Raw genomic sequence first — 27,366 nt, forward strand, 5'->3', positions numbered from 1 at the left:
CTCCTTATGTAAACAATTTGAATTCGGTCAGCAGAGAATTAAAAACATCTGTGATTCAAAATGCTGTTCAAATGGCACATGTGTTTTTGATAGTGTGATATATGGTGCAATATGAGCTGCGTATATTAAGGCTTTTATGCACAAGGCAACAGACTCATAATGCCTACAGTCTACCGACGGTATGATTAAAAGTGAAATGTTAGCGTGAAAATGAGTTTGCATTGTAAGGAGTTTCATGCATTAGTGTATGTGACATGCCTTACAGCGGCATCTCTCTAATCTGGCATAAAATAATGATAAACATGGCAGCCATACAGCCAGTTTACTCATCCCTTCCATCTTTTACTTTGTTTTTCACAAATTCCATAAACAGTGACACAGTTGGAGAACTATACCTGTCAGCCCTTTTGAGGGCTCTGAATCGAAAATCATAGTATCACAAAATATGAAAGAAAAAATACTGACCATCTTCCAGTTTAGTAATTTAAATCTGAAGAATAAAAGCTTTTTCATCATTTGCGGTGTTCATTATTATTACAATCTTTAACATTGTAACATAATGTAACAGAATATAACATTCTAACATTCTTAACATATTTAACATTACAGCATTAGACCTATCCTCTGTAATGAACACAAGGTTTTGAGTCGCCCGTAGCAGTTTCATCTTACGGTGTAAGACTTGAAAACATCAGAGACTGGAGAATCACCTCCAATTGGGCTTGGCTTGCCGTGCAATTGGTACCCAGTTGCAACATTGTTGGCACAAAACAAGGGACGAGACGATGCAACCATCAGGGGATTGAGAGCGGGAAATCGTGTCTGCTTGGGATTGGTGTCTGGTGCAGCGGGGTCATGCCCTGGACTCAGGGATATATATAGCAGGCAGCTGCTGCTGCTGCTGAGCTGCTAAGATGGAAAGACAAGCTGGAGTAAGAAGAAACAGCAAAGGAGAGCCAAAGAGAAGCAGGGCTAAAAGTGAACTGGAGACTGCACTTGGCTGGCTGTAGCATATGGCCAAAACAGTGTGCTCTGGAGTTTCATTTATTTTATTATTTGTCACAGTCTGAGTAGCACTAGACTGCTCATCTGTAAGTGTACCACTGGCTGGTAGAGCAGTATGCTTTTATTTGTCCAGTGTAGAATCCTGGCTTAATAAAACATGAATTGAGAAAACCTGCAAATTCTGAGTGAGCCTCCTTCATTTCCATGCAATGCTCCACTGGTGTACAGAAGTGGGATTATGGACCATATGCTGGAATGGAAATGACACCTCTGCCAGAATGGCTTGAGAGACCAAGGGAAAGCGGCCTCAACGGATGGCTGAGAGCTGGTTACCAAAGTGCAGGCTGAGGTCGAGCAACTGGCCGCCATGGGGGAGAGAGGACCCAGTGAGAGGTGAACGGCAAAGGCAGTCAGCATGGAGCGACTGGGGGCGGAGGAACGACCGCATCAGTTGGCAAGTTTGTTGGGTGAGGTACCTTAAATGTGATGTGAGTTCTCGAAGACTGAGGAGGGGGGCAACCAGATCGCTGTGCTGGATGGAGAGGCTCAGAAGTGCATCCTTACACTATCCAGCTTCACCCACGTGATGCGGTTGAAGGAGCGGCAGGGACAACCTGGTGAGTGCCTGGGATCCTTGGAGAACGAAATCACTGTCCTCATACAGCGTAAGTGCCCCGAATTGTTCCTGTCAGGGTGATGCGTTCATCGGGGCAATGACACCGGGAGATTTGCAACCTCAACTCTTGCTGCAAGAGCCCAAGACCCTGCACGGTGCTATCAGTGAGGCACGTTGGTTAGAGGAGATCCTGGTACCGACCCAGACCACTCATCATCGTCTACTGGTGGCTTGCCAAGCCGAGATGGAGGAAAGAGAGGCCAAGGACAACCATTCCTCTCCCACATGGCTCCCAGAACTCGTCGCTTTTCTCCAGGCTTCGTGCACAAAGGTCCCCGCACATGCCTGTTGGGGCTGTGAACAGCCGGGACACCTGCAGCTCCAATACCCAGCAACCGCTGCCCACAAGCATGCTGTGCCACACGCAAATGGGTCAGCTTGGGTCCCCTATTGAATTCCCAGCTTGCCTGTCACCAACCAACCACTGTATACGAGTGCTTCCTCCGAGAGGCAGCTGACAGCGCCGCATCACCCTGCATAATACCGCTCCCACAGCCACTGCCAGCCAAGGAGTCCCAACAGTTCAGCTGGAAGAGTGGAACTCCACTCTCCCCAGAAGTATCTGACAGTGTCGCATTGCACGGCACAGCGTTGGTCAACATGGGATCAACAGTGATGCTGGAGTGACCCAATTTCGATTCAGGGGAGGGTCTAGCTTGAACCAATGACGTCACAGATGAGCTGGAGCACATGCAGGGAAGAGGGACCATGTGGGTAGCTGCAGTAGAGAATCTGCAGTAGATCTGTTCTTCTGTGGAGAATAAATGCCTCTAAGGTAAAGCCATTTAGGAGTTTGCAACAATTTTCCTTGACCAATGACAGGAGGCAGCTATATTTAACTGCCATCTTAAGTTGATTGACATGCAGCTGGACAGTGTTGGTTAGACTGGAAATGAAACACCTTGTAAATATTTGTGGGTTTCCTATATATATATATATATATATATATATATATATATATATATATATATATATATATATGTGTGTGTGTATGTGTGTGTGTGTGTGTGTGTGTGTGTGTGTGTAAAATGTCAGTAATGTGTTGTTATACAGAGTGTGGAGTTGTAATACTGTAGCATTCAATAAAGCTTTGTGGCGCAATACTAAAACATAAGTTTCCTTGTTCAGCATGATACCTAAGCACAAGTTAAGGCAGCCTTTGAAGCTTTCTGATTGTCCTTGTCTGCAATGACTACTGTAAATAAAATACATCTGTTCAACCTGTTTTTGCAAGTAAACAAGACATTATTAAATTGCAGTATTTCAGTGGGTCATAATATTATATACTACTTTTCAATTTGCACTAAATGTTTTATGGTAAGCATGTTGTAAGCATTGTAGCAAGCATTGTGGTTAAATCATTTGTTACTAAAGTAAATTAACGTGTGGTGAAGCTGCTTCATTCTATTAATGTTTTAACATAATAGCAACTGAATACATGGCTTCCATCGTATTCAGGGGTTACAGTTTTGTTCAATGGCTCTCGGCACCTCCACTATAAAAATGGTTTCAGAGCCATGGGATTGGCTCAATCTTTATTCCGTGCTGTGACTTGGGGAGAACCTCAAGCAGGTAGGTTAATCACATATTTCACATTCCAGTGTTGCAGTGTGAAAGATTACATTCTCTCCATTGATGGTGGCGTACCATTTTAAAGCTTCTCAGCTTCCAGCTCTTATCAGATATCTTCAGTGCGGTATGAGACAGCAATAGAATTTGCTGTTGAGGCCTCTTTCATAATCAAAGAGTTTGTCATTGCCACAGATATGTATACAAATGCATAAAATGGTTTTAACTAATAAAATAATTCTATAACTCTCATCATGCACTTCTCTGTGCTATATGTGAAGTTAAGAAAACTTGGATTTTAAAGCATTGCTCATCACTTCTTTAAAATACATTGAACCAACAAAATACATTCTGTAAATATTGTATGCATTTTGTAGATCCCACAATTTTCTTTTTGAAACGTACATTTATTCAGGCAAACATGCATTTTTTATGGTATTTTCATAGCAAATAGTAAATGATCTACAGAAGACTTCTAAGGGACTTGCAAAAAGGTTGTTACGCTAATGAGAAGTACGAAAGTGTTTTATTATGTGCTTATTATTGTACCTTTAATACAGTACAATTACCCACTTCCCTACAATATCCCCTTCCACCAAAAGAGGATGCTTTGCTCCAGTAACTTCTGTGCATAATTATAAAAGGAACAGTAAAAAAAAGTGCAGGCTTCTGTATTAAAGACTATGGATATACAGGTCGGTAAATCAACAAATTAATAATCCACCTACATAATAGTGTGGCCTTACATAAATCCTTTCATTTACACACACACACACACAAACTGGAATTTTCAGTAAACAATTAAAACTGACATTCAAACAAATGTGAAGTCTTTTGCTAATGTTTGTTTTATTTAAAATTGTTCAGCTTGTCTCATGTTTAAAAATGCCTTAAGCATTGCTGTTATAACCTGTATTTTCATTTGACATTTTTCAATATGACAGAGTAGCAGTGTGAAATGTAATTATACAAATGCTTCAAAGTTATTTTAACACCTTTTGAAAATGTTTTTAAGGAGTGTGTGTGTGTGTGTGTGTGTGTGTGTGTTTATACAGGGCCTATAGAAAGTCTACACCCCCTTGAACTTTTTTCACATTTTATTGTGTCAGTGCCTCAGAGTTTCATACATTGAAATGAGGATTTTCCCCACTTATCTACACACCATACTCCATACTGTTATTAAAAATACAAAACTGAAAGATCATAACTGGATAAGTGTCCACCCTCCTGAGTTAATTCTTGGTGGATGCAACTTTGGCAGCAATTACAACTGTGAGTCTGTTGGGATAGGTCTCTACCAACTTTACACACCTAGATTTGGCAATATTTGACCATTTTTTAAAAAAAAGCTGTTCAAGTTCTGTCAAATTCCTTGGGGAGTGCTGATGGACAGCAATCTTCAAGTCATGCCACAAATTTTCAATTGGATTTAGGTCGAGGCTCTGACTGGGCCACTCAAGGACATTTGCCTTTTTGTTCCTTAGCCACTCCAGTGTAGCTTTGGCTGTGGCTTTGGGTCGTTGTCATGAAAGTTCCAGTTCCTATAACATGATGCTGCCACCACCATGCTTCACAGTAGGGATGGTGTTCTTTGGATGATGCACTGTGTTGAGTTTGCACCAAACATAACGCTTTGCATTTAGACCAAAAAGTTCAATTTTAGTTTCGTCAGACCACAAAACTTTTTGCCACATGGCTATAGAATCTCCTGAGTGTCTTTTTGCATACTTCAAAAGGGATTCAAGGTGGGTTTTCTGGAGCAATGGCTTCCTTCTTGCCAACCTACCATACAGGCCAGATTTGTGGAGTGCTTGAGATATTGTTGCCACATGAACACTTTGACCAGTCTTGGCCATAAAAGCCTGTAGCTCTTGCAGAGTTGCCATTGGCCTTTTGGTAGCCTCTCTGATCAGTCTCCTTCTTGCTCGGTCATCAAGTTTGGAGGGACGGCCTGATCTAGGCAGGGTCTTGGTGGTGCCATACACCTTCCACTTCTTAATAATCATCCTGACTGTACTCCAAGGGATATTCAAGGTCTTTGATATTTTTTTATACCCATCCCCTGATATGTGCCTTTCAGCAACTTTGTCCCGGAGTTCTTTTGAAAGCTCCTTGGTGCTCATGGATGTCTTTGCATTGAAGTGCACCTCCCAGCAGAGGGAACCTAAAGGAACATCTGAATTTATCCTGAAGTCATGTGAATCACTGAACTGTGTGATTTTGAAGGCACTTGGTTACAAGGGGGGTGGACATGTATCCAACCAAGCTATTTCAGTTTTTATTTTTAATTAATTTTCTACAAATTTCTAGAATATTTTTTTCACTTGGAAGTTGTGGGGTAAATTTACTATATATATATATATATATATATATATATATATATATATATATATATATATATATAAATGCATTTTTAATTCCAGTCTATAAGGCAACCAAGAAGAATGGGCCAAAATCACTCCGACACTGTTTGCAAAGCTGGTACATACTTACCCCAAAAGACTGTTATTGTTATTGCAGCGAATGGTGGCTCTACCAAATATTACTGTGTGGGGGTTGAATACTTATGCAAGCAAGATATTTCTGTTTTTTATTTTTCTTAAAAATATTTCCCAACATAAAACCAATGTCACCTTACAGTAATTGATTCTGAGTTTACGTGCTTTAAAATAAAATACCAAACAGAACGAAATTTCAATGTACCATTTGTAATTCAGTAATATGAGAGATTTGGTCAGGGGTCTGAATACTTTTGCAAGCCACTGTATGTATATAGTTATATAGATATATACTAAATTTAAATATATCCTACATAGCCATGTAAATCACGTTGATGAAAAACATTTCTCATACGTGTAATAATTAAAATTCAAAGTCATGCTTTTAAATACATTTTTTTGTTTATTTGGTATAAACAGACGAAAATAAGTACTGCATACGGCAAACATAAGCTAAGCTTACACATTGGTTAATACATCAGATGACATTAAATTAATTTAAGCTAACTGGTGCAATGCATATTTTTCACATTGTTGTGATAATCAATGGAAACTGATATAGTTGTCCGACCCAGTTTTATCCACAATGTGAAACCAAATGTTTAAAAATTTGCAACAGATTTTAAACACCTTTTAATGTTCAGGCCTATATACTTTACACTGTCAGACTGATGTTTATGTAAGGAAATATTTTTCTGTGCATCTAAAGTAGATATCTTTAAAATGTGTTACATTCGATTAATTCTTTAGTTTAAAGCCAATGGGGAGGGCTACAAAAATGTATTATAAATGTAAAGTAAACAAAATTGACAGTTCAAAACATATATACAAGAATAAAATGTTTTTCAGAAATATTTACAGTGTAAGCTAAAGCAGTATTTTACAACTTTTGAGCAGACTATTACAGTAAGGATAAGGACCTTTACACACCAGATGCGACGTGATGAGCGACACAACAAAGTGACACGAGAAAATCAATAAAACCTCTGCTTTTCAATAGTGCTCTTCACACTAAAGGTGCCACGACAAGCGACGTTGCCGCGACACAAATTCCAACGCGAGCGATGGAAAAACATAGAAACTGGTCCTATTTTTGCGAATTCGTCGAGCGAAAGCTACACAGCTGACCAATCAGAGAACAACTTCATGTTACGTGGTTTGAAATTAAGCCCTGCGTGTGTATTTTATTTTTTATGTAGGTATTCATTTGTTGTTATTATTATTATTATTATTATTATTATTATTATTATTATTATTATTATTATTATTATTATTATGATGTTATTTTGTTTATGTGTGGATGGACGAAGGCCGTCCAACATGATTATTTGTTATTTAAGATGACGGCGAAAAGCGTGCATTTGTGTTTTGTTCATTTATGTAAAAAGCTTGTGCAGAAGGTGACCAGTGACCAGAGATGCTCATCTGTATAAAAACCTGCAGCTTTCTGCACTCCAGGAGAAGAGTGTCAGAGGCGAGAAGTGAGTCTAAATTAATAGAGAAACAATTGCTATATCTAAGATATGCTTGTTTAGAATTGTTAGTGTTTGTTTCACTTTGGCCAGAGTGCTTATACATTGTGCTTCTACAATTAGCAGCAATTAATCAATTAATTAACGTGGGAGATGGTCACCTTCTTTACAAAGTTTGTAAATAAATAAACAAAACACAAAAGCACTGCTTTTTGCCACCATCTTAAATAATAAATAATCATGTCAGATGATTTTCATCTGTCTGCACATAAACACAATATATTTATATACTACTACTACGACTACTACTAATAATAACAACAAATGAATACCTGCATAAATAATAAAATACACCCAAGGGGTGGGCACCCCGTCACACACTTTCACTGAAAATGGAGATAAAGATCATACTTGCAGTACCTAATTTCCCTGACCTATAATAATAAGAAGCCATTTTCTATTGCGTTTATTAGTAATCATACTTTCTGAAAGATCTAGCAAATTTCCAGCTGCCGTGTCGTTTCTGGGATCGCTTCTGGTGTGTGCTGTGTTCTCGCAGCAAATTTGTCATGTCGCCCCAGTAAAAATCGTGTCGCATCTGGTGTGTGCCATGCCTTAATACTGTACTTTTAGGCACAAAACATAGACAGCATATTTAAATGTTTCAAATGAGAGCCACATCACGTTCTCGATTATATAGGTGAAAAAAATGTTAAGTGTTATAGTGAAGCACACCCTTATCATACAGTTGTTAAAACAAAATTTCACCACCACAATCTGGTGACAGACAAGACAGAAATCAAAAACTAAATGCGTTTCCTAAATGTTTTTTTTTTTTAACGCATTATTTTAATTGCAGCTTGATATAAAACCTAATATCATTTGATAGATGATTGACAAGTATTTGTCGATTTACTATTAAATTCACATACTGAGCCGTAGGTACATCTATTGTAGGCTGTGTCTCAATTTAAAGCAGCTATTAACAGAAAGTAAGTTACATGAACTCCATACATTTGTAACACCATTGTGCACAACATAAGCTGTACATGAGCCCTCTTTTCTGATTATTTTATGAATGGGGAGCTATTCGATATGTTAATAACCCCTGAGCATCATTAACATTGGCTCCCACGATATGTAAACTGTTGAAAAGCCTGCAGAGTGCTATAGAAGTGCAGAAGAATAATTAATATTACTACAGGGAAAAGGAAGGGAGTGTGGTTAATTAACACTGCAGTTTGCGAATGCTGCGAGAGATCCTCTTAAACTCTCTGTGCCCTCGTTGCCATCTTTTCACAGAGGTTAGGACCAGGTTCCCGCCGACCTTTTGTCCCATCACTAAATAGGGGGCGTTGATGTCATTCATTTCATCGCAAGTACACTGCAGGCCGTCTTTGAGCCAGAGCACAATCTTCTTCAGATCTCGTTCCATCATGCCATTCAGCTTGTAGATGGTCTTGCTCTTTGACTCCGGGATGATTTTGGTGTCTCCGTTGATGTACGAAATCTCCTTCACTTTTATCTTTAGGGCTAATGAGGGCAAGAGGGTTGAAAAGAATAGAGAAGAAGACACTTTTACTTTGAAGGAGACTGGGACACTGGGTTTGTTAATGATTGTTAAAAACGTCAGAGAGCCAACTCAGCGATCAGCAGATGGTTTTATTTCAAAAAGCTCAAGGGGTCATATAATAGTAGTTAATGGTATCAGCTTGTTTTACCTGGTTTAGAGTGCAGCAGTTCTGTGAGCTGGTATTGATTCTGACACCTGACATTTTTGTTGTCAATTTCTTTATTAATAGAACACCTCAACGATTGAGCAGATTAATGTGCTATTTATAAGGCATTATTGATTTCCAATACTGTTTTGTGTCTGTGTTTGTTACAAATATTGAATGTACTTGTCCAATACCCATTAGACTTTTACTAAAAACTGTTTTTAACAAAAAAAGATCAAACAAAAATAAAACAAGTGGAATAAAAAAAGAATACAATTTAGGTTAAAAGAGTGTCCTCAATTGTTTCAGAGTAAATATGAACCTAACACAATGCAGAACAGACTTTACACAAAACACAGTAATTAAGACTATGACTTACCAAAATCATTTTTACAAAGATTTTCTATAATCTCATTGTCGTTCTCTTCCTTGTCTTTACAGGCATCGCACACCTTGGGCACTACACACAAATACAAAAAAAAAATTATATAAAATTAAGGGTTGCTGTTGCCAAATGAGAGGGCAGGAGGCACAATGGGTTATGGTAAAATTGAATTTATTATTTTGCTTTTTTTAAAAATAATAATCTGTAAATTGGATTAAAAAAAGAACACTGCCTTATTATAGAATACCCCATTAAGGTCATGCTCTGCTGGTAGATGGTACTAACTAACGGATGGTAGGAAATCAATATTTTAAAAATGTCCAAAAGTGTGTTCATAGAATGTTGTTTTCGCTTTTAAATTGTAACGAATGAATTTGCACTGTTGGCAAAAATTTTGAGATTAAAGATACATGTTTTTTTTTTATTTTTATAGAAACGTTTTCATACAAACTTTTGTACTTGGTAACATTCATTTAAAAGTCCAGTTGAGGCCTATGATTAATACATTTTTATGACTAACTTGTAGCTATTAATATGTTTCAATATTAACCAAATTGAGTTATTAATCAAATTGATACATCTTGTTACATAACTGATTTAATAAATTGTTTGGATATACTCTTAATTGATTGGTTACTGAGTTGTTCAGTCACCTTAAGATAACATTAGAATGTGTTTTGTGCTGTTTTTTCTTTTTCTTTATTGGAGGGAGGGGGGGGGGGGGGGGGGGGGGGGGGGTGTGTTACTACTTCACACATGTTGCACGCGGCCCAGTAAATCCCTAGCGCCAGTGTTCCGTCATTGTTTACAAGGTTTAAAATATGTATACAATGCTCCGCAAATGTCGTTTACAGGAGTATTTTCTGTTAGAAGACAATCTTCTTAGCTACGATCGACTTATGACAGAGTCTCTGGAGGCAGTATACGTTGGCCGCCACGACGAGAGAGAGAGAGAGGACGAGGCGAGATGCGCAGAGAGAGAGAGAGAGAGAGAGAGAGAGAGAGAGAGAGAGAGAGAGAGAGAGAGAGAGAGAGAGAATGCTGTTTGTAAAACTGGCTGTACTAATGGAAAGCTTTTAGAGAGAGAAATGTTTCTTGGAAGAATAGGATATATGTACCCGGAAATATTTTATTCAAAATATTTTCATGATTGAATGTTTGTGTGTATATCAAAGACTGTTTTGTATGTTTGTTTGTGTGTGAGTTTTATGTTTAAGACACAGGTGGATTTGAATACTGTTGTGTATTGACTAAAATGGACACCAAGTCTTCATCAACACAGCTTTATTAATTGAACACAGATTTCTCCTGTTTTTACTACAGCAGTCCTGTGATTTGTTCTGACTCTGCTAGAACTATGGAAACTCACTAAAGCCAAAAAAGTATTTAAGTTGTACATTTTTTATCACATAAGAAATAAATATCAATACCTTAATACCCTACAAATACCTATGAAACACAAAGACATATTCGGACTATAGATTGCATCAAAAATCGAGGGTGTATTATTTTAGTTAAAAGGACATTGCAGAAAGCAGAAAAAGGGATGTTGCATGCAATTTTGAGTGCCACAATGTTTTTGCTGTTAATCTTTTTCCCATCTGCATAGAAGCAATACTTATACATACATGTAATTCTGTTTAGAACTATTTAAGGAAAATGTAAATGTGTTATTGAAGTGTACTGGCAATTTTGTAATGATTATAAGTGAAGCCAGATGTGGTTTTATTTTGTCATGATTGCATGAATTGGTAGTCAGCTTTTAATTCTAAATTGGTAAAACTAATTTGAACAGTAATGAAAGCAAGGATTTTTAGTGCTGCCATAGAAAAGCAGCAGCACACTTTTGATTGACAATGGTGTAATTTTCAAATGCTTTATGCGTTTTAGTTTTTTTTTTTTTGTTTGTTTAAAGATAAGGAGCTGTTTTATGTTTAAACTGGTTTCTCTCATTATTGGTACAGGTTAAAATATCTATTGTTGAAGGTCAACGTACTAACTATACTAATATACAACCTATGGTTGTATATAACTAACGTTTATATATATATATATATATATATATATATATATATATATATATATATATATATATATATATATATACACACACACAAACATACCAGGTCACCAAAAAACATTGTTTTTCATTTTTTGTAACAAAATAGGGAAGACAATAATCTTTTAATAATTTGTCTACTCCGAATTAATATCATTAGTAATCTATCTAGATATCATAGAATCTATCTGATCTAGATATAATCACATCTATCTAGATATTATCTTCTATCTATATATCTATCCATCTATCTATCTATCTACCATATTTATCTATATGCATTTTTTTTCTTTTTAAGAATTTTATATCAAATTAACTGAATTTTAAAGCTAACAGGGGTATGTCTGTTTTTTAAATGGCATGGTGAGAATGTGGCCGATAATCCACATTGGATACAATACTATTGTCTTGCTTTGGCCAGCACCATTTTAATTACTAAACATTGGAGTGCACACATGACTTTTTCCTTTTGTGTATATATGAATTAAACCTCATCTTATGTTTAATTATTTCCTTTGTGCACAAGGATAAAATACACACTGTGTCTGGATGATCAGGAAATAGTTTGAATCACACTTATAATAGAAAGGGACCATCTGAAACAATTGGGTCTGCTCATACAGTGACAGCTGAAACTCTTGCTGTAAGTTAAGTAATTCAGGGATGTCTGTCGGGTAACGACTGGGTAGAGTGTATGTGACAGGAGGCTCCCAGGATGGGTAAGAGCGGATATTTAAAGATCTGACAACCTAAGGCAGGCCTGTCATGCTGCCCAAGTAAGCATGTTTGAACCATTTGCTTTTGTAGCTATGTCCAGGGTTCAAGGGGTGTGTGGCAGGGCTAAAAATCTTATTTAAATTTATTGTGTTTAATATTTAAAAGGAAATGTATTGTTTGTTCATTGTAGAATGGGTGAATGTTTTATGATTTATTTCATGTTTAGTTAAAAACACAATGTATAAGTATGATTTTAAAATGTATGGTTTTGTGTTTAAAAAGACAAAGTGTTTTGTTAGTTATTATGTGGCAGCATGGATGGGGTTAAAAGCCAATTCACTAAACTCGTCCAGAATGTGACCATCTCTGGACTGATTAATTTATTGTTAATCCGGAGATGGTCACATGTATAAAAAGCCCAGCAACTTTCGTGCTCAGCGTGGGTGTTCAAGGGGAGAAAACAAGCGTGAGCAGAGAAAATAAAAAACTAGACCAACAGTAAGCAAGTACTACTCATGCTGGGCAGACCAGCACGGTGTTTGTTTACTTGTCAGTTTGGTGTTTTGTGTTCAAAATCTGTTTTTGTTATCTGTTATCTGTTAATCTTTTATTTTGCTCTGTGAGTGTTGGCTTTTGTTGAAATATTTATTATATTTTTGTGGCTAATAAAAATAGCACAAGTGTGTCCCTTTCACCCGAGTACATTGCCTATGTGTGGTCTCGTCAGCTGCCTGGTCTGGGAACCTCACCCTTGGCTACCCTGTCACAGGGGGATTATGTACAGATTTTTGCCTATGTATTGCCCTGACTTTTTAGCTCTGTTGCTTGGCAAGTGGCCCGAAATACACCCATGTAGGGAGTAACTGGCTTTTCATAACTCGGAGTACAGCTGTGACCTCAGAGGGATGATAAAACCTTTGTTTCTGCTTAATAAGCTGTTTTGAGCCTATGTACAAACCATAATCAAACCAACTAAAACTGATTCTAACATACTTTTGTATAGTTATAGCTTTAGGTAAGTGTCACAGAACACATAACACACTATTGGAACATGTAGCCTTTTTTTGATAAACACGCACCTTGTGTGGCAGAATGCTCATTGTTCCAGTTAAATGGCACAACTTCTTATTGCTTCATCAGCCTTTGTTCCTTTCCATTATGCTTCCCATTTAAGTGGTAAATAAATCATTGAAACTGTCTGTAAACATTGTGTAAGCATGAGTCAGGCTAGTGGCAAGTACCTTGGAGACTAAAGAGAGCTGCTTAACCACCCAGAGACACTTCACGCTGGGGAGCTAGTCTGAGTTTAAATATCCTAATGGAAGCAAGGCCACTGTCCCAAGCTGGACAGACACTGGCTAGGACCTTGCCAGCTCTTGGAGTGCATCAGGGAGGTCGTATATAGAATCCAGGTACACCACTAGGGTCGGCTCGCTCCCTACCGAGGACGGGACCCTGTGCAGCATGACATGGCAGCACCTGCCCCTTACCTGATAGTCCTGCTTTGCCACACTTCAGCCTTGGCCTGCCCTGCCTGATATTCCCCCTCCACCTAGACTCAACACACCGCAACCCACAGACGTAGGGAGCCCTGGGTCACCTGGTCAGCCTGTGCAGACCCCCATGTCGTTTTTCGGGATTTTGTTTGACCCCTTGGGGAGAAGGGACTTTAAGGGCATAGCTGTGTAACAACCCTGGGTTCAGGATTCAGGAAGGTTCTCTGACCCAGAGTCAAAGTTTCAATTGCAACAGGTGTTCAGGGACGTCAGAGACGGAAGAATTCCACCAATCAGAAGCACAGCTTGCCGGCGTGAGTGGGACCCAGTTTTAACAATGTTGTCACAAATCAGGGGATAAGATGTTGCAACAATCAAGGGATCTAGAATTGGAAGCCATGCATGCTTGGGATTGGTGGCTGGTGCACCGGGGGGCATGGCCTGGGGGGGAATAAGTAGGAGTGATGACAGTGGCAAACACGGTGAGGACTAAAGAGAGCTGGTGCTGAGAGGAAAGAGACAAGGAGAGCTAGATAGAAGTGGGACTGAAGAGAACCAAGAAAGAAACCAAAGTATGCACTTGTCTGTAGCACATGGCCAAAACTGTGTGTGTTGGACTTTCTTTTAATTTCTTTTATTGTATTATTTGTCACAGTCTGAGTAGCACTATGCTGCTCAGCTGTAGCTGTACCACAGTTTGGTAAAGCAGCAAGCTTTGCTGGTCCATTGTAGAGTCCCTGCTTAATAAACCACTGCATTCCAGAACCTGAAATACCTGTGTGAGCCTGCCTTCATTTCCCACGCAACACTACAATATATACTATGAACGGTGTTTGTTGACTGTTTCTCGAACACGGGTAATTCATCTTGCCTATTTCTAAAAAATGGGCAATGTGTATTCCTAATGATAAAGAAATGTGTTGATGACATTTCTTGTGCTTTTACATTTTATAAAATAACTATTTACTTTTTGGGATAATCTCAAAATACAACCCATCACAATTTATTATTATTCTTTTGCTACTGGTGTCACATCAATTTATGCTACTTATCAAATGTTCCTACTTTGCATACTGCGCATGCCCAGACTATTTTTACCCTGCATTGCGCATGTCCAGATTTTTTCCCCTTAAGACCAAGGACGCTCATCAAAAACTACCACCTATTTTTGTGGATGAGTAAGTGTGCTGTAAAACAAGCAAAAGACAAAAAGGCAACTATAGGCAACCCTTACCTACACCTTTGTAAAATTGTTTTGCAAAGGTATTATTATTATTATAGATATTTCCTGCTGTGAATTCCAATCATGTTGATATTAGTTTAAAACTAACTAATGTTAATTATATTACATTAATTTAGTGTTATAAAGTGGTACATCATCACAATGCGGTACACGTACAAAAAGTTGACCCGTATAATGTTAAAAAATGGTAAGCTATGAGATTTTGGTACAGGTGCAATCAATTGCGATATGATGGGTATTTTCCTGTTGTCAAACAGAGGTACATTTACAATTAGTTATAATTCTTTTTTTTTGCAAAACATTAATTATACATATTTTTTTGCAAACTTAAATGGAAACAGACAATCAATTTCTTTAAAAAGAAAAAAAAAAAACAATTCACGACGAACAAGCCAAAATGAGAAGTCCACCGCAAAGTTGCAGAAATTATATATATATATATATATATATATATATATATATATATATATATATATATATATATATATATATATATATATACACACATACATACACACACAAGACCGAATGTATTGCATATATTATATTCGCATACTATTTTCTTAATGTTGGAAAAATATGATCAATTTTAAAAGATGTAAAAGACTGAAAACAGCATAACGTACCAGATTTCAATGGGCACTTCCTTGCTTTCTAGTGGAAGTTGTTTAGAGGTTGTTTTGCCATGCGTGAGCAAGCACAGTGCCATGGTACCACTTTACTCGCGTACTTGAAAATAACACTACAACGGCACTGGTTTGAGAGAAGTGTCTTAACAAATATTAACAACTAAAACTGATTATATACAGGGGCATTCAAACACACACACACGTTTTCATTTCAAGACCCCCGACGCTCCTCCCCATGGTACCACGACAACCCCCCCCCCCCCCCCCCCAAACAAGACAACAATACCATACTGTTTACTTACTTCTATTGATCATTCTAGTGAGAGCTAGTAACAAAACCCCATTCAATCAACCTTGCACAACTTTATCAAATTTATGAGAATTTATGAGAATCACTTCACATGTTAAATTATCACAATTTCTGCCATTATACGTCTGCATGTTGCAGATGATCATCACACACATTTATATTAAATTCTACACAACCTTACCAATTCACTGAAACTATGTATTGCGTCATAATTACTTTTAAATGACCAAATTGTAACACGTCTGAACCCCCGTTATAGAACACCTTAGTGCCATTTAAGGAGGAAAAAAAAAAATGCTCAGAAAGTTTTTGCAAAACTTGAGCTGCCAAAGCATTTTGTTTGCATTAAGCTGTTAACTTTTTTATTTTATTTTATTTTATTATTATTTTATTTTTTTTACAGTTTTATATATTTGTATAAACTCCTCTTTCAAATAAAGTATATGGATGATGCACCGGTACTTTAAATACATAACGTTATTCTGATTATAATTATTCTGATCTCAATTGCTTGAAATAAGTCAAAACTATAACAAACTGTCGAATTTCTGCTGCTACATTTCAACCGCAACATGCAAAACAAATGTTTTTTTTTTTTTTTTTTTTTTTTTTTGTTTTTTTTACCTTTTGTAGTTGGCACAAAATGATCGACAGTTGCTGGAGGGATGCACAGATCGTTGTCTACTGGGAAGCGGCTACAATTTAGCATGTCGGGCCAGGGGTAGCCGAAAGCAGACATAACCGGAGCGCAGCTCTGTTCCACTCGCTCACAGAGCGTTCTACACGGCTGTATCGGTTCGTCCAGTTCGTCCAAACACACCGGCGCAAAAAGAGAACACAGGAACTTCTTGGTGTCAGGGTGGCACTGCTTTTGTACCAGGGGGATCCAAGAGGATGCTTGCTGGAGGACCTCCTTCATGGTCTCGTGCCCCAGCAAGTTGGGCAGCCTCATGTCTGAGTACTCAATGTCGTGGCACAGCAGCAGGGTGGTCGGGATGGGCTTGCAATTACTCTTCTTGTAAAATAACTCAGGGTGGCCGAACGGGTACATCCCATGGATCGCTTCCAAGTAAACTGGTAATAATACCAAAGCCACAAAGGTCATCAGCATTCTAGTGTGCATCATTGCTGTATTAACGCAATACTTTCAGTTTGAAATTCGTTTTTTTTTTCTCTGTGTGAAGCTGAAAACACCTGAAATGATTTTTTTCAAAGGCGACTTTAAATGCACCATTTAATTCTTGCTAGGTTTTCGAAACAATGATTTCTTGATGCTTGCTGTGCAAGGCTGCAGTGCATCGAGTTTTCTTGAGGGTTTTCATGTAAATGAAGCAATGGGAGGAGTTATCTTTGAAAGATCAGAAATCGATTGGTGCGTTTTAATTTAGTCTTGCTGTTTGGGTCGAGTGTGCAGCAGGAGCTCTTTGTGTAACTTTTTAAAGCTTACAGCAAATTGTGCCACAATTGTCTAACCAGTTACAGTTGTCATCCATTTTTAATTTTTTCTTTTTTTTTTACACAGATTACGCACTGGATTTGGACATTTAAATACTTTAGGTTCATTTTAAGACCCTCTGGACTGCTTAAAGAATAACTAATGTATGCACTGTTGGTAATATGCTTCTTGTGTTATTTGTAACTTTTTTTTTGTTGCAGATTGATAATGAACATTTTTTCAATAAACAATATTCAATAAAATACAATAAAAACTTTTGTTCAAGGTATTGGGACTGTCAGAAGATGATATTTGCATACAAATAACACGATGATGCAATTAATTGCTTTTTGGGTGTTTAGCTGGAATGGTACAAGTCACACTTGAATGATTCTCGTACATTATTACACTGCTATAACTATATATGGGTCTAAAGTATGAATGTGAATCTGCGTAAAAAACAGGTTTGTTGTGGGTCTTGGTCTTCTCTTGTACCTTGATTATTGACTGGCATTATGTTTGCGTTATGAAAATTTGTGGATAATCGACCCGTTCACGATACCATACCCACACCAGTACTTCCTGGATCTTTTCCTAAGACTTTTTTTTTTTTTTTTTACATACAATATCAATGCGATTCAGTTTGTGAGAATGTTGTACAACAGGGACTATGGGTCATGCTGCATAAACTATATATAATAGGAAAAGATAGACAGAAGTAAACACAAAAAGAACAGCGTTTTTTTGTGTTATTAATGAGCGGGGAACACGTTGATTATTATTTTTTTTATTCACTGCGTGTTATTTATTTATTTATTTATTTATTTATAAAAATCACTGTAATTTTGGAAAGGTATACGGTCTACAACAAAAACATAAAAGGACACATACACACAGTGTTTTTCCAACCTGTACTCGAACGGTACAGAAATTTGTTTCAACCTTTTTTTTTTTTTTTTTTTTTTTTTGATAATGTACATATACTCAGCAGCAAGGCGTTCTGCAAGTGCCGTCTTGTGTGGACTTGACAATAATGTCACGTTTAACAATATTTAATTTTACTTGAAAAAACAAACAAACACACACACACCCACACACACACAAAAAAAAAAAAAAAAAAAAAAAAAAAAACAGTAAAGTCAGGGATACTTGAGGTCCAGGGGTGAGATCCACCACTCATGAAATGAGAGCTATGGTAGGGCACTCGTTTACTTCATCTGTTATCATGCAAATTAGGTACATCTCCAAAGCTATTTATTAATTTATTGTTGTTTCTACAATTGTCAGCACATAAATTCGCCTTTGTGGGTATAAAGAGCTCGTTCTGCAGTGTTTTAAATAATAATTAATCCATCTTTCTTTCAACGTCTTGTTGTGCCACATTTTTGCTGAGTCGTTTGAAAACCATGTAGCCCGCTATTGCACTCATCACTTAATTGTCTTTTTGTCTCTTCTTTACTGTAATAAAACTTTCAGCACCCTCTGTAATGAGCTTAGTATTGGAGGAAAGCCAAGGTTCCTTTAGCATACAACTTACTTTGCCGCAGTTGGGCTTGTTCACCGAAACTATGAGGGCTGCTTTTCCTTCACTCCTGCTTAGATCCGGGTCATTGATTAGCCGTCTGGTGAGGGCATGACTGATACGTACTTTAGAATTCGACGGTCTTTCCACTTTGCCATTTCACACCGAGAACCAACCACAAAGCAGCGCTTAAGCCTTGCCATTAACTCTGCACGCGCTCATTCGCGTAAACACAGGGGCGTTTCACGCTTAATTGAAAATGAAGCTAATGAGGTATTTATGGTCCTTTGTTGCATTTTTCCCCCTTACTTACTATGCCAGCCTCTCTCTTATTCCCATGTGTAATTTTATCTAGTCTGGGTCATCTATTTTCTTACAACCCAAAATCAGAGAATGTGACATGATTTGCTTTTTGCGCATATCGAATACATGGATATATATATATATATATATATATATATATATATATATATATATATATATATATAATATATTATATATATTTAAAGTTATGTCTTGTTTTATTTTTTCCAAAAGTTCTGATTCCTTTGCTGTTTAGGCTATTGCACTCAAGGAATAAAGAAGCAATCCAAAGGACAGTATGACACCCATTCTTTGTTGATTTGTGTTGTTTTGAAACCCACCTCATAATAAGATAGTAATTGAGGCTCTTAGGCAGGTCTCCTTTGATTTTATTGTGATGGAAATTATTCCAATACACATCTTATCCAAGTGTCCTGTTTATTTTTTTTAGAACAACATATAGTTTCTGCAATCCTCATCAGTTACATGTTTGTGTTCACAAGAAGTAGGTTATTTTCTTTGATCTGACGTTTAAGTTCCTCATTGCTGCTTTCTTTAATTCCCAAATTGTCTGTCCGAAACCCGGCAAGGGAATGCTCTGTTAATCTGTTTTTTTTCCCCCTGCAGTTTTCCTTTAAATGGTGTCTAGTTTAGTAATTGCAACTGACTTCTCTTCAGATTGAAAACTGAATAATTGCTGTAGCTGAGTCCCGATTGTGTTGTTTGCAGGAGAATTTGTCTGTTTTTTTGGGGAACAGGCGTCACTTGTTGAACTGGTGTAGAATACTATATGCATGGTATTTATTATCGAGAGGATCACATCAGTGTAGGCTACCAAAAGACCCATTAGGAGTCAGAAGTATATTTGTCTTAAAAGTTGTATAGGTCTACATGTTCAACACATCATCTAGCAATGGTTCCCAAACCGGCCCCGAGGACCCGCTGTGTCTGCAGGTCTTCATTCCAACTGAACTCTCAGTTACTTAACTAGACCATTCATTGAACTGATAATTTGTTTAATTAGACCTTTTTAATTGTTTTCAGCTCTTAACAGTTGCATATTTCAAGTTAGCAATATTTTTTAAGTAACATGAACTCTGCAACTGTTTAAGAGCTGAAAACAATTTAAAATTGTAATTAACATTAGCAGTTCAATTAAGGGTCTAGTTAAGTCATTGAGAGTTCGATTGGAATGAAAACCAGCAGACACAGGGGGTCCCCAGGACCGGTTTGGGAACCACTGATCTAGAGTACTATAATACAGCACATAAAATGGAAGTGAGTATGTAAACATTTGGGCCTTTGTGTCGCATAGTTCCAATTTAAATCTTATTGTGGTCAACCTGATAACACGTATTTGATAAAACTGATAAACAGATCTACATCTAAACATTTAGCAACATAAAACATTTTGATGCTGTTATAATTTTTACAGTTAATAAAGAATTATATAGGTATTATTATTATTATTTTTTTTTTTTATCAATATACTTACAGTTTCTTATATTGATGTCAAAAACACAGTTGTTGATACCACATCAGTATAGTTTTATGATGTCTGTGGACCCTATTCACAAAGCTTTACCGGTGCCTAAAGATTTTTTTTAAAGTCTGTTTTTATAGATAAAATGAAGTTTGATATTCCTGAAATTGCTCTAGATTTGTTGGTTTATAACTTAAATAAGGTATAAAACCTTATTTAAAACCGTTCACATCAGTTTTGCAATTGTAAATCTAGAAAAGGAATATACCTTTTTAATACCAGTAATTGAGAGTAACTTAGTTTTTGTTTTTAAAATGATTATATAAAACATAGATTAAGAACAATGTCAGTATTTTTATTTTTGATACTTGGTACCACTCATTGCGGTCTATTCACTTGATCTAAACAGTAACAGATCTTAATAATACCACTGCGGAAAGATTCATATTAGGAAAAAAAAAAAAACTGCCATTTCAATTAGTTTTAATTATAAAAAATACACTTAGGCTCATACAGTTATAAACAGTTGTTATTTAAAAAGTCATCTTCTTTTAATGCTTTTAAATCTACTGCCATTTAAAACAATTTAATAGATCCCATTCTGTATTACATTATAAAACAGTTTACCATGGAAGACTCTTTCTACTGAACTATGGTAGTGTTTTCCATTTATACTATTTATAAATTATTTTCTAAATTACCTCATACATTTTTTTGTTCTGATTCATAAATTTATCTGCTACCTACACCAGGTGATTTTAAATAACAGCCTGTGGTGAAAATATGCTGGCAGTATCTTTTCTTGATTGCACAGTATCTGAATAAGCAAAAGAGACAGAGAGACCTTTGCTTATTTTAAACAATGCATCCCAAATTACGGCATGCTTCTTTGAAGGATACAGTAGAGCATCAGGGCTGTTAAGGTATGGATCAAAATATAATGCTTGTGTTCTATTGTTTTTCAATACCCGGGCAGATGACATGACGTGTCAATTATGCTGCCTGTAGACAATCAAGTCTACTTAAGAAAGTAATATACAAATGTACTAAATATCAAATAAATCCACAATATTTTATTTAATAAGCAACTACTGTATTTGTCTTGAGTCATTATCATACCTGTGGTTTTGGGGCTTTAAAAGTGTAAAAGTGTCAGTTGGTGTAACCATCCGAAAGCTTATGCATGCAAATAATATCAAAATATCAAACTCCGAATAAAACAGTTAATAAAATACATAGGCATAATTCTGAGACATGGAAAAATGCTGTATGACTATTCTAATTTACAATGAGGTTTTTACTAGAAACGCTTTTGTCCGACAAATTGATGCCCTCCAATATCCTACGGTGTAACTGATATCAAACAGGCATTTTAGCCCATATTTGCTGAGGACTCCATGACCTATGACATCAGTATATGAGGAAGTCAGAAAGGGACCCAGGACATGTGGAGCAATGTCTGTATGTCTCTCATAAATATTTTAAAAATGCACATTCATAATTCCTTACAGGACATGTAAATCACCATGTCTCATTCGGTGGAACTCCTAGAATAAGGTGATAACAAAGAAACATTTTTAAAATCAATATCTCACCAGAAATGTGATTGTTATAGAATATGTTCAGGGTCATTGTTTTACATATGTGGTCTAATAATGGCCTGTTACATTAGCATTAGATGGAAAATGTCCTTCAGTATAACCACAAATTGCCATTTGGTGTAATCAGACATATAGATTACACCAAAGTGTCCAGATGGTTACACCGCATGACGTCAAGCATGATCTTTGAATTAAGCAGATTTATTGATTACTTATTCAGAAGATCCAATAGACATTAATTTGTTTATGAATAGCCAAGTTTGACATTACAGATTTATATACAATTTTCTAATTTTTCTTCAAATTTTCAGATGCCCTTGTCAAGCAGGTAAAAGGTAGCTTGATACAGAACCTGTATTAAGCAAGATCCTGCAGCAAGAGCAGCATACCTTACCAAAAGGCGATCAAGGTGCTTTTTCATGTTTTTCTTTGTATGATACAGAATCTGACAACACATCATAGTCCAGCCAATAAGAACAACAAATAGGCAAGATTGTGCACTTTTTTATACAAATGTGAAACTTTGCATACTTATACAACTTTAGGATCTATACATTTTCTGATATAGTGGCCCCTAGCGACCTGTAATGCCACCTGGTGGCCGACCCAAACAAGCAGTTTACCAGTTGAATGGTTTTCGACCATAGTTGCATTAATAATTAGCCAGTTAAGGCTCAAATTGTTGGCATGAGAGGATTAGCATACGGCAATCAGTAAATCAATAGCTAGTCATGCATAAAAACTGTTTCATGCACATTTTGGCCACTGTTTTTTCTAGGTTATAGCTCTAAATTCTTGTAAAGAACTGCATTGACACCTGTGCAAGAAATTTTACAGTATTATCATTTAAAAAGTTTTTGTATTGACTATTTTGCAAAAAACATTACCCGTACCCCTTTCTTAGAAACTTCAATTGGCACTATATCATAAAATGTTGAGCACCTAAAGTTGTGGTATACAAATTTTTACATTGGTAAGAAGAAGAGAGTGATCAATGTGCTTATCCATTGAATTGAAGGTATACATGTTGCTTTTTCAGTTATCAAAAGAAGAAGGCTGAGAGGAAAGTTGTGCATCCCCCAATTCAGGATCTGCCCAGGCCAGCCCAGGAAAAGAAAAGAAAACTTTGAAGGAAATGTAAGCAGCATCAAAGGGAGCTGGATGAAGTTATGGACCTCACACCTAGAACATAAGAACATAAGAAAGTTTACAAACGAGAGGAGGCCATTCGGCCCATCTTGCTCGTTTGGTTGTTAGTAGCTTATTGATCCCAAAATCTCATCAAGCAGCTTCTTGAAGGATCCCAGGGTGTCAGCTTCAACAACATTACTGGGGAGTTGATTCCAGACCCTCACAATTCTCTGTGTAAAAAAGTGTCTCCTATTTTCTGTTCTGAATGCCCCTTTTTCTAAACTCCATTTGTGACCCCTGGTCCTTGTTTCTTTTTTCAGGCTGAAAAAGTCCCTTGGGTCGACACTGTCAATACCTTTTAGAATTTTGAATGCTTGAATTAGGTCACCACATAGTCTTCTTTGTTCAAGACTGAACAGATTCAATTCTTTTAGCCTGTCTGCATATGACATGCCTTTTAAGCCCGGAATAATTCTGGTCGCTCTTCTTTGCACTCTTTCTAGAGCAGCAATATCTTTTTTATAGCGAGGTGACCAGAACTGAACACAATATTCAAGATGAGGTCTTACAAGTGCATTGTACAGTTTTAACATTACTTCCCTTGATTTAAATTCAACACTTTTCACAATGTATCCGAGCATCTTGTTAGCCTTTTTTATAGCTTCCCCACATTATCTAGACCTACCACCTACTTCATTGGATGTGACAGCACCTATTGAAGTTCCTCCAGAACCTTATGCTGACCATGATTATGTCAGTGCGGAGAACATATAGCCAAGACTTGACACAGAACCAGGGACTTCACAAAAAGAAAACCAGCTCTTACCCTTAGCATCCTCAACCCCAAAAGTCCAGTCCAGACCAACGAAGCAGAGAAGTAATCAACTGCATAAGGAAAAGAAGGAGCTTTTAGACAAAGTAAAAAATACTTACAAAACAACTAGCAGATGCTAAAATAAAAAGTAAAACTTACAGGAAAAATATTGAGCGGTTAAAAAAGAAAAGTGGAAAGAAATGTTTAAGTGAAAAGTTCAGACCCAGAGGTAGCAAAAAATTTGCTGAGGAGTGAAGACAGAATGTTGTAGAGTTCCTATCTCGAGATATGAATAGCTGTATTTTACCTGGTAAAAAGAAAAACAAGGACATACACCTGTAGCATACACAACCTCAGGATGTCAGTCCTATGCAACAATTACAAATACAACTCACCATGACGAGAGTGCAGTTTGGGCTCATCTTGAAGCTGTTTTGAAAGATGTCATCCAAAAGCATCCTACAGAATTAACTACTTTTCATCTAATGAGTGATGGTCCAGTTACACAATATAAGAATAGACACATTCCTATCTTATCAGTACCATCCCATTCCTCTCAGGGTTCCTGGAATTTTTCTGAAAGGTCTCATGAGAAAGGGGCACCAGATGAGGTTGGTGGTGCAGTCAAGTGAAGTGCTGACAGTTTCGTCAATCATGGCAATGACAAACAAACACCACAAGAGCTGTTCAACGTGCTCACTGTAAAGTCTACCAGTAGCATTAGATATTTTTGGATAGGTGAAGAGAACTTTAATAATATGATGAGTCCATTCCTGACAGCCTACCATCTGTGAAAGGAACCATGAAAGTTCATCAGGTAACAGCACAAAGCCCTGGAAAAATCCAGCATGGTGAGCTCAGCTGTTTCTGTGGCCAACCAAGGTAGGTATGCTCATGCTATAGTCCCAAAGAAATTGTCCTGAATGATAAAAAAGACAAGGAAATTAACATTTCTCCTCCATGCAGCTCAAACATCCCTGTCCCTGTCCGAGGTGGTTAGATACTAGTTGGCAAGTTTGTTATTGTGATGTATGATGAAATACCATGCATAGGGCAAGTCCTTAAGGAGGTGGAAAAAGAAGCTGAAGTAAACTGCATGCGTCAGTTAGATGATAAGAATTCGTTTGTTTGGCAGAGAGTTTCTGACGTCATTTTTTCTCTTACAAGTCAGACATTGTTGCAATAATTACTGAGCCAGAGCCTTCCATTTGCAGATATTCCAAACTGCAGCACTGACTGGAATGAAGTGAATGAAGAATGAACATTCACAAAAGCCTGGTAGATGTTGACTTTCCATTATCAACAGCAGGATGATGTGCTGTCAAAAGTGCCTAATGCAAAATGTTGTTTTTCTTATGTTGTGTTAAATTTCTGTTCTTTCTGTATTCCTTTGTTCACCAATGTTGACTGCATTCTATTCATATTGTAGTTAGAGCTTTTTCTTCAGAAAATTTCATTTACGTATTGAACAATTAATCTAAAATTAAATATTGAGTTTCCTTGATCTTATCAAAGGTTAACGCAGTGATTTAAAAAAAAAAAAAACAAACAAAAACAAACAAACAACCAATAAAGTTTTCCTAACAGTTATTCACTACTAATGTGTCTGTCTTCCTTTAAGATTATAAATATATAACAGTTAAGTCTGCATTTTAATGAAATAGGCCATGGTTTGAGTATGACAATTAGAAGTCATTAGGGGTAATCTGCTTTGGTCATACAGTGTAACCAATATTTAAATTGTATTAAAGTGTATATATCCGTGTTTATCTTTTTGTATCTATACAAACAAACAGAGTGTCTCAATTATATGTGCTAAAAATCATGTTAGTCTGTTCTAGTACTTTTTTTGTTAATTCACAGGTCTTGATTGTGAGCGCATCTTAAAAAAAATATATGAATATTGAATGGTTATGTGTATAGAAACTGTACATGTTATTATTTTTTAATTTTTTTAAAGTGTGGTTACACTGAATGACACTGTCATGGTATTACACTTATGAAGCAAGTACGTTCTACAGCAAGACACATAATGTAATATATATTGTATATATATATATATATATATATATATATATATATATATATATATATATATATATATATATATATATATATATATATAATGGATGGTTTACATTCTTAAGAAACCAAAAATACCAAATGCATTCATTTTTAAGACATTATGGTTTTGTTTTTCATTTTTGAAAACATTTTACGTCATCTGCCCACCCATCATTTTTGACAATTTACTGCAGCCTTGTTTTTTGCATTACAGAGACAAGGCTGACATGATGCCGCTTGAGGTATAGCCAAACATCAAGTCTATGTATTTTGGTACTGGCAGAACAATCTGTGAGAAGCACAATGACACATTGTTAAAATGACCAGAGAGGGCACTGTTGACCCACATGTGCAAATCACAATGCTAATAAACTGTGAGCGTTAACCTCACTGATTGATACAATGCTGAATGAAAAAGCTGAGGACACAGCTTTTTAGCCTCTCATAATTATTTAACCATGTGATATGCACATATAGGCTTAAACAACGTACCCTGTGGGCATTTCTTATTATTATACCATTGGGCTTATCATGGCTTGTTGTGCTAGACCTGTATAACAGAAATTCCTACCTACCCAATTCAGAAAATAATCAATTTTATTATTGTTAATAACTGCTGTTATATTAACTGATGTAAATTTATTGATCACAATTCTAATAGGGTACCAGCCTGTGAAATGATACAATTTCTGCATGAAATCAAGAATTATGAAAGTGACTTTATAAAGAAGACACAGCTAGAATAAATGTTATTTAGAACTTGACAAGCCAAGCATATGAAAGTTTTCCTTTTGGACATATTGTATTTTAGAGGCTGTGAACTTATTATCTGATACAATAACAAGACCAACAGCTGGTTAGCTTTTATAAAAATCATATAATTTATATTTTAACAATGTTCCCTTGTAGAAACCCTAGTATAGATCATTTAGAAAAGCAAACAATTAAAATATGTAAAATACAGTAGAAAAATCCAGAACCATTTTTAATGTTTTATTTTTCCTGGCCAATAGAAACAACCTCTGAAATTATTTAGCTGCTATTTTCTTCTTCATCCTTGTTAATTTAGGTGCAGAGATTTAATTATCTGACAGCAAGTCACATTGATTCAATTGAAAAATATTCATGAATAACCTTTTGGTTGTCAGTGTAGATGGAAGATGAAGCTCATATTTTAAGCACTTTCTAAAGGTTGCATAAGGACCTTTTTATGTTATTGTGTCCCCATGTGTTGCT

The 27,366-nt window shown here is 36.5% G+C and overlaps 1 protein-coding gene across 1 annotated transcript; it reads right to left on the bottom strand.

Moving 5' to 3' along the window:
* Nucleotides 1–7,639: 7,639 nt before the first annotated feature.
* On the bottom strand, nucleotides 7,640–17,073 carry sfrp2 (secreted frizzled-related protein 2). The gene is made up of 3 exons (XM_041219553.1): nucleotides 16,402–17,073; nucleotides 9,318–9,398; nucleotides 7,640–8,753 (listed from the first exon to the last, which is right to left on the bottom strand). The coding sequence occupies exons 1-3, from the start codon at nucleotides 16,901–16,903 to the stop codon at nucleotides 8,449–8,451; spliced, it is 888 nt and encodes a 295-aa protein (XP_041075487.1). The 5' UTR covers nucleotides 16,904–17,073; the 3' UTR covers nucleotides 7,640–8,448.
* Nucleotides 17,074–27,366: the final 10,293 nt, after the last annotated feature.

This window comes from Polyodon spathula, chromosome 2, assembly GCF_017654505.1.
Source record: "Polyodon spathula isolate WHYD16114869_AA chromosome 2, ASM1765450v1, whole genome shotgun sequence".
Classification (NCBI taxonomy): Eukaryota; Metazoa; Chordata; class Actinopteri; order Acipenseriformes; family Polyodontidae; genus Polyodon; species Polyodon spathula.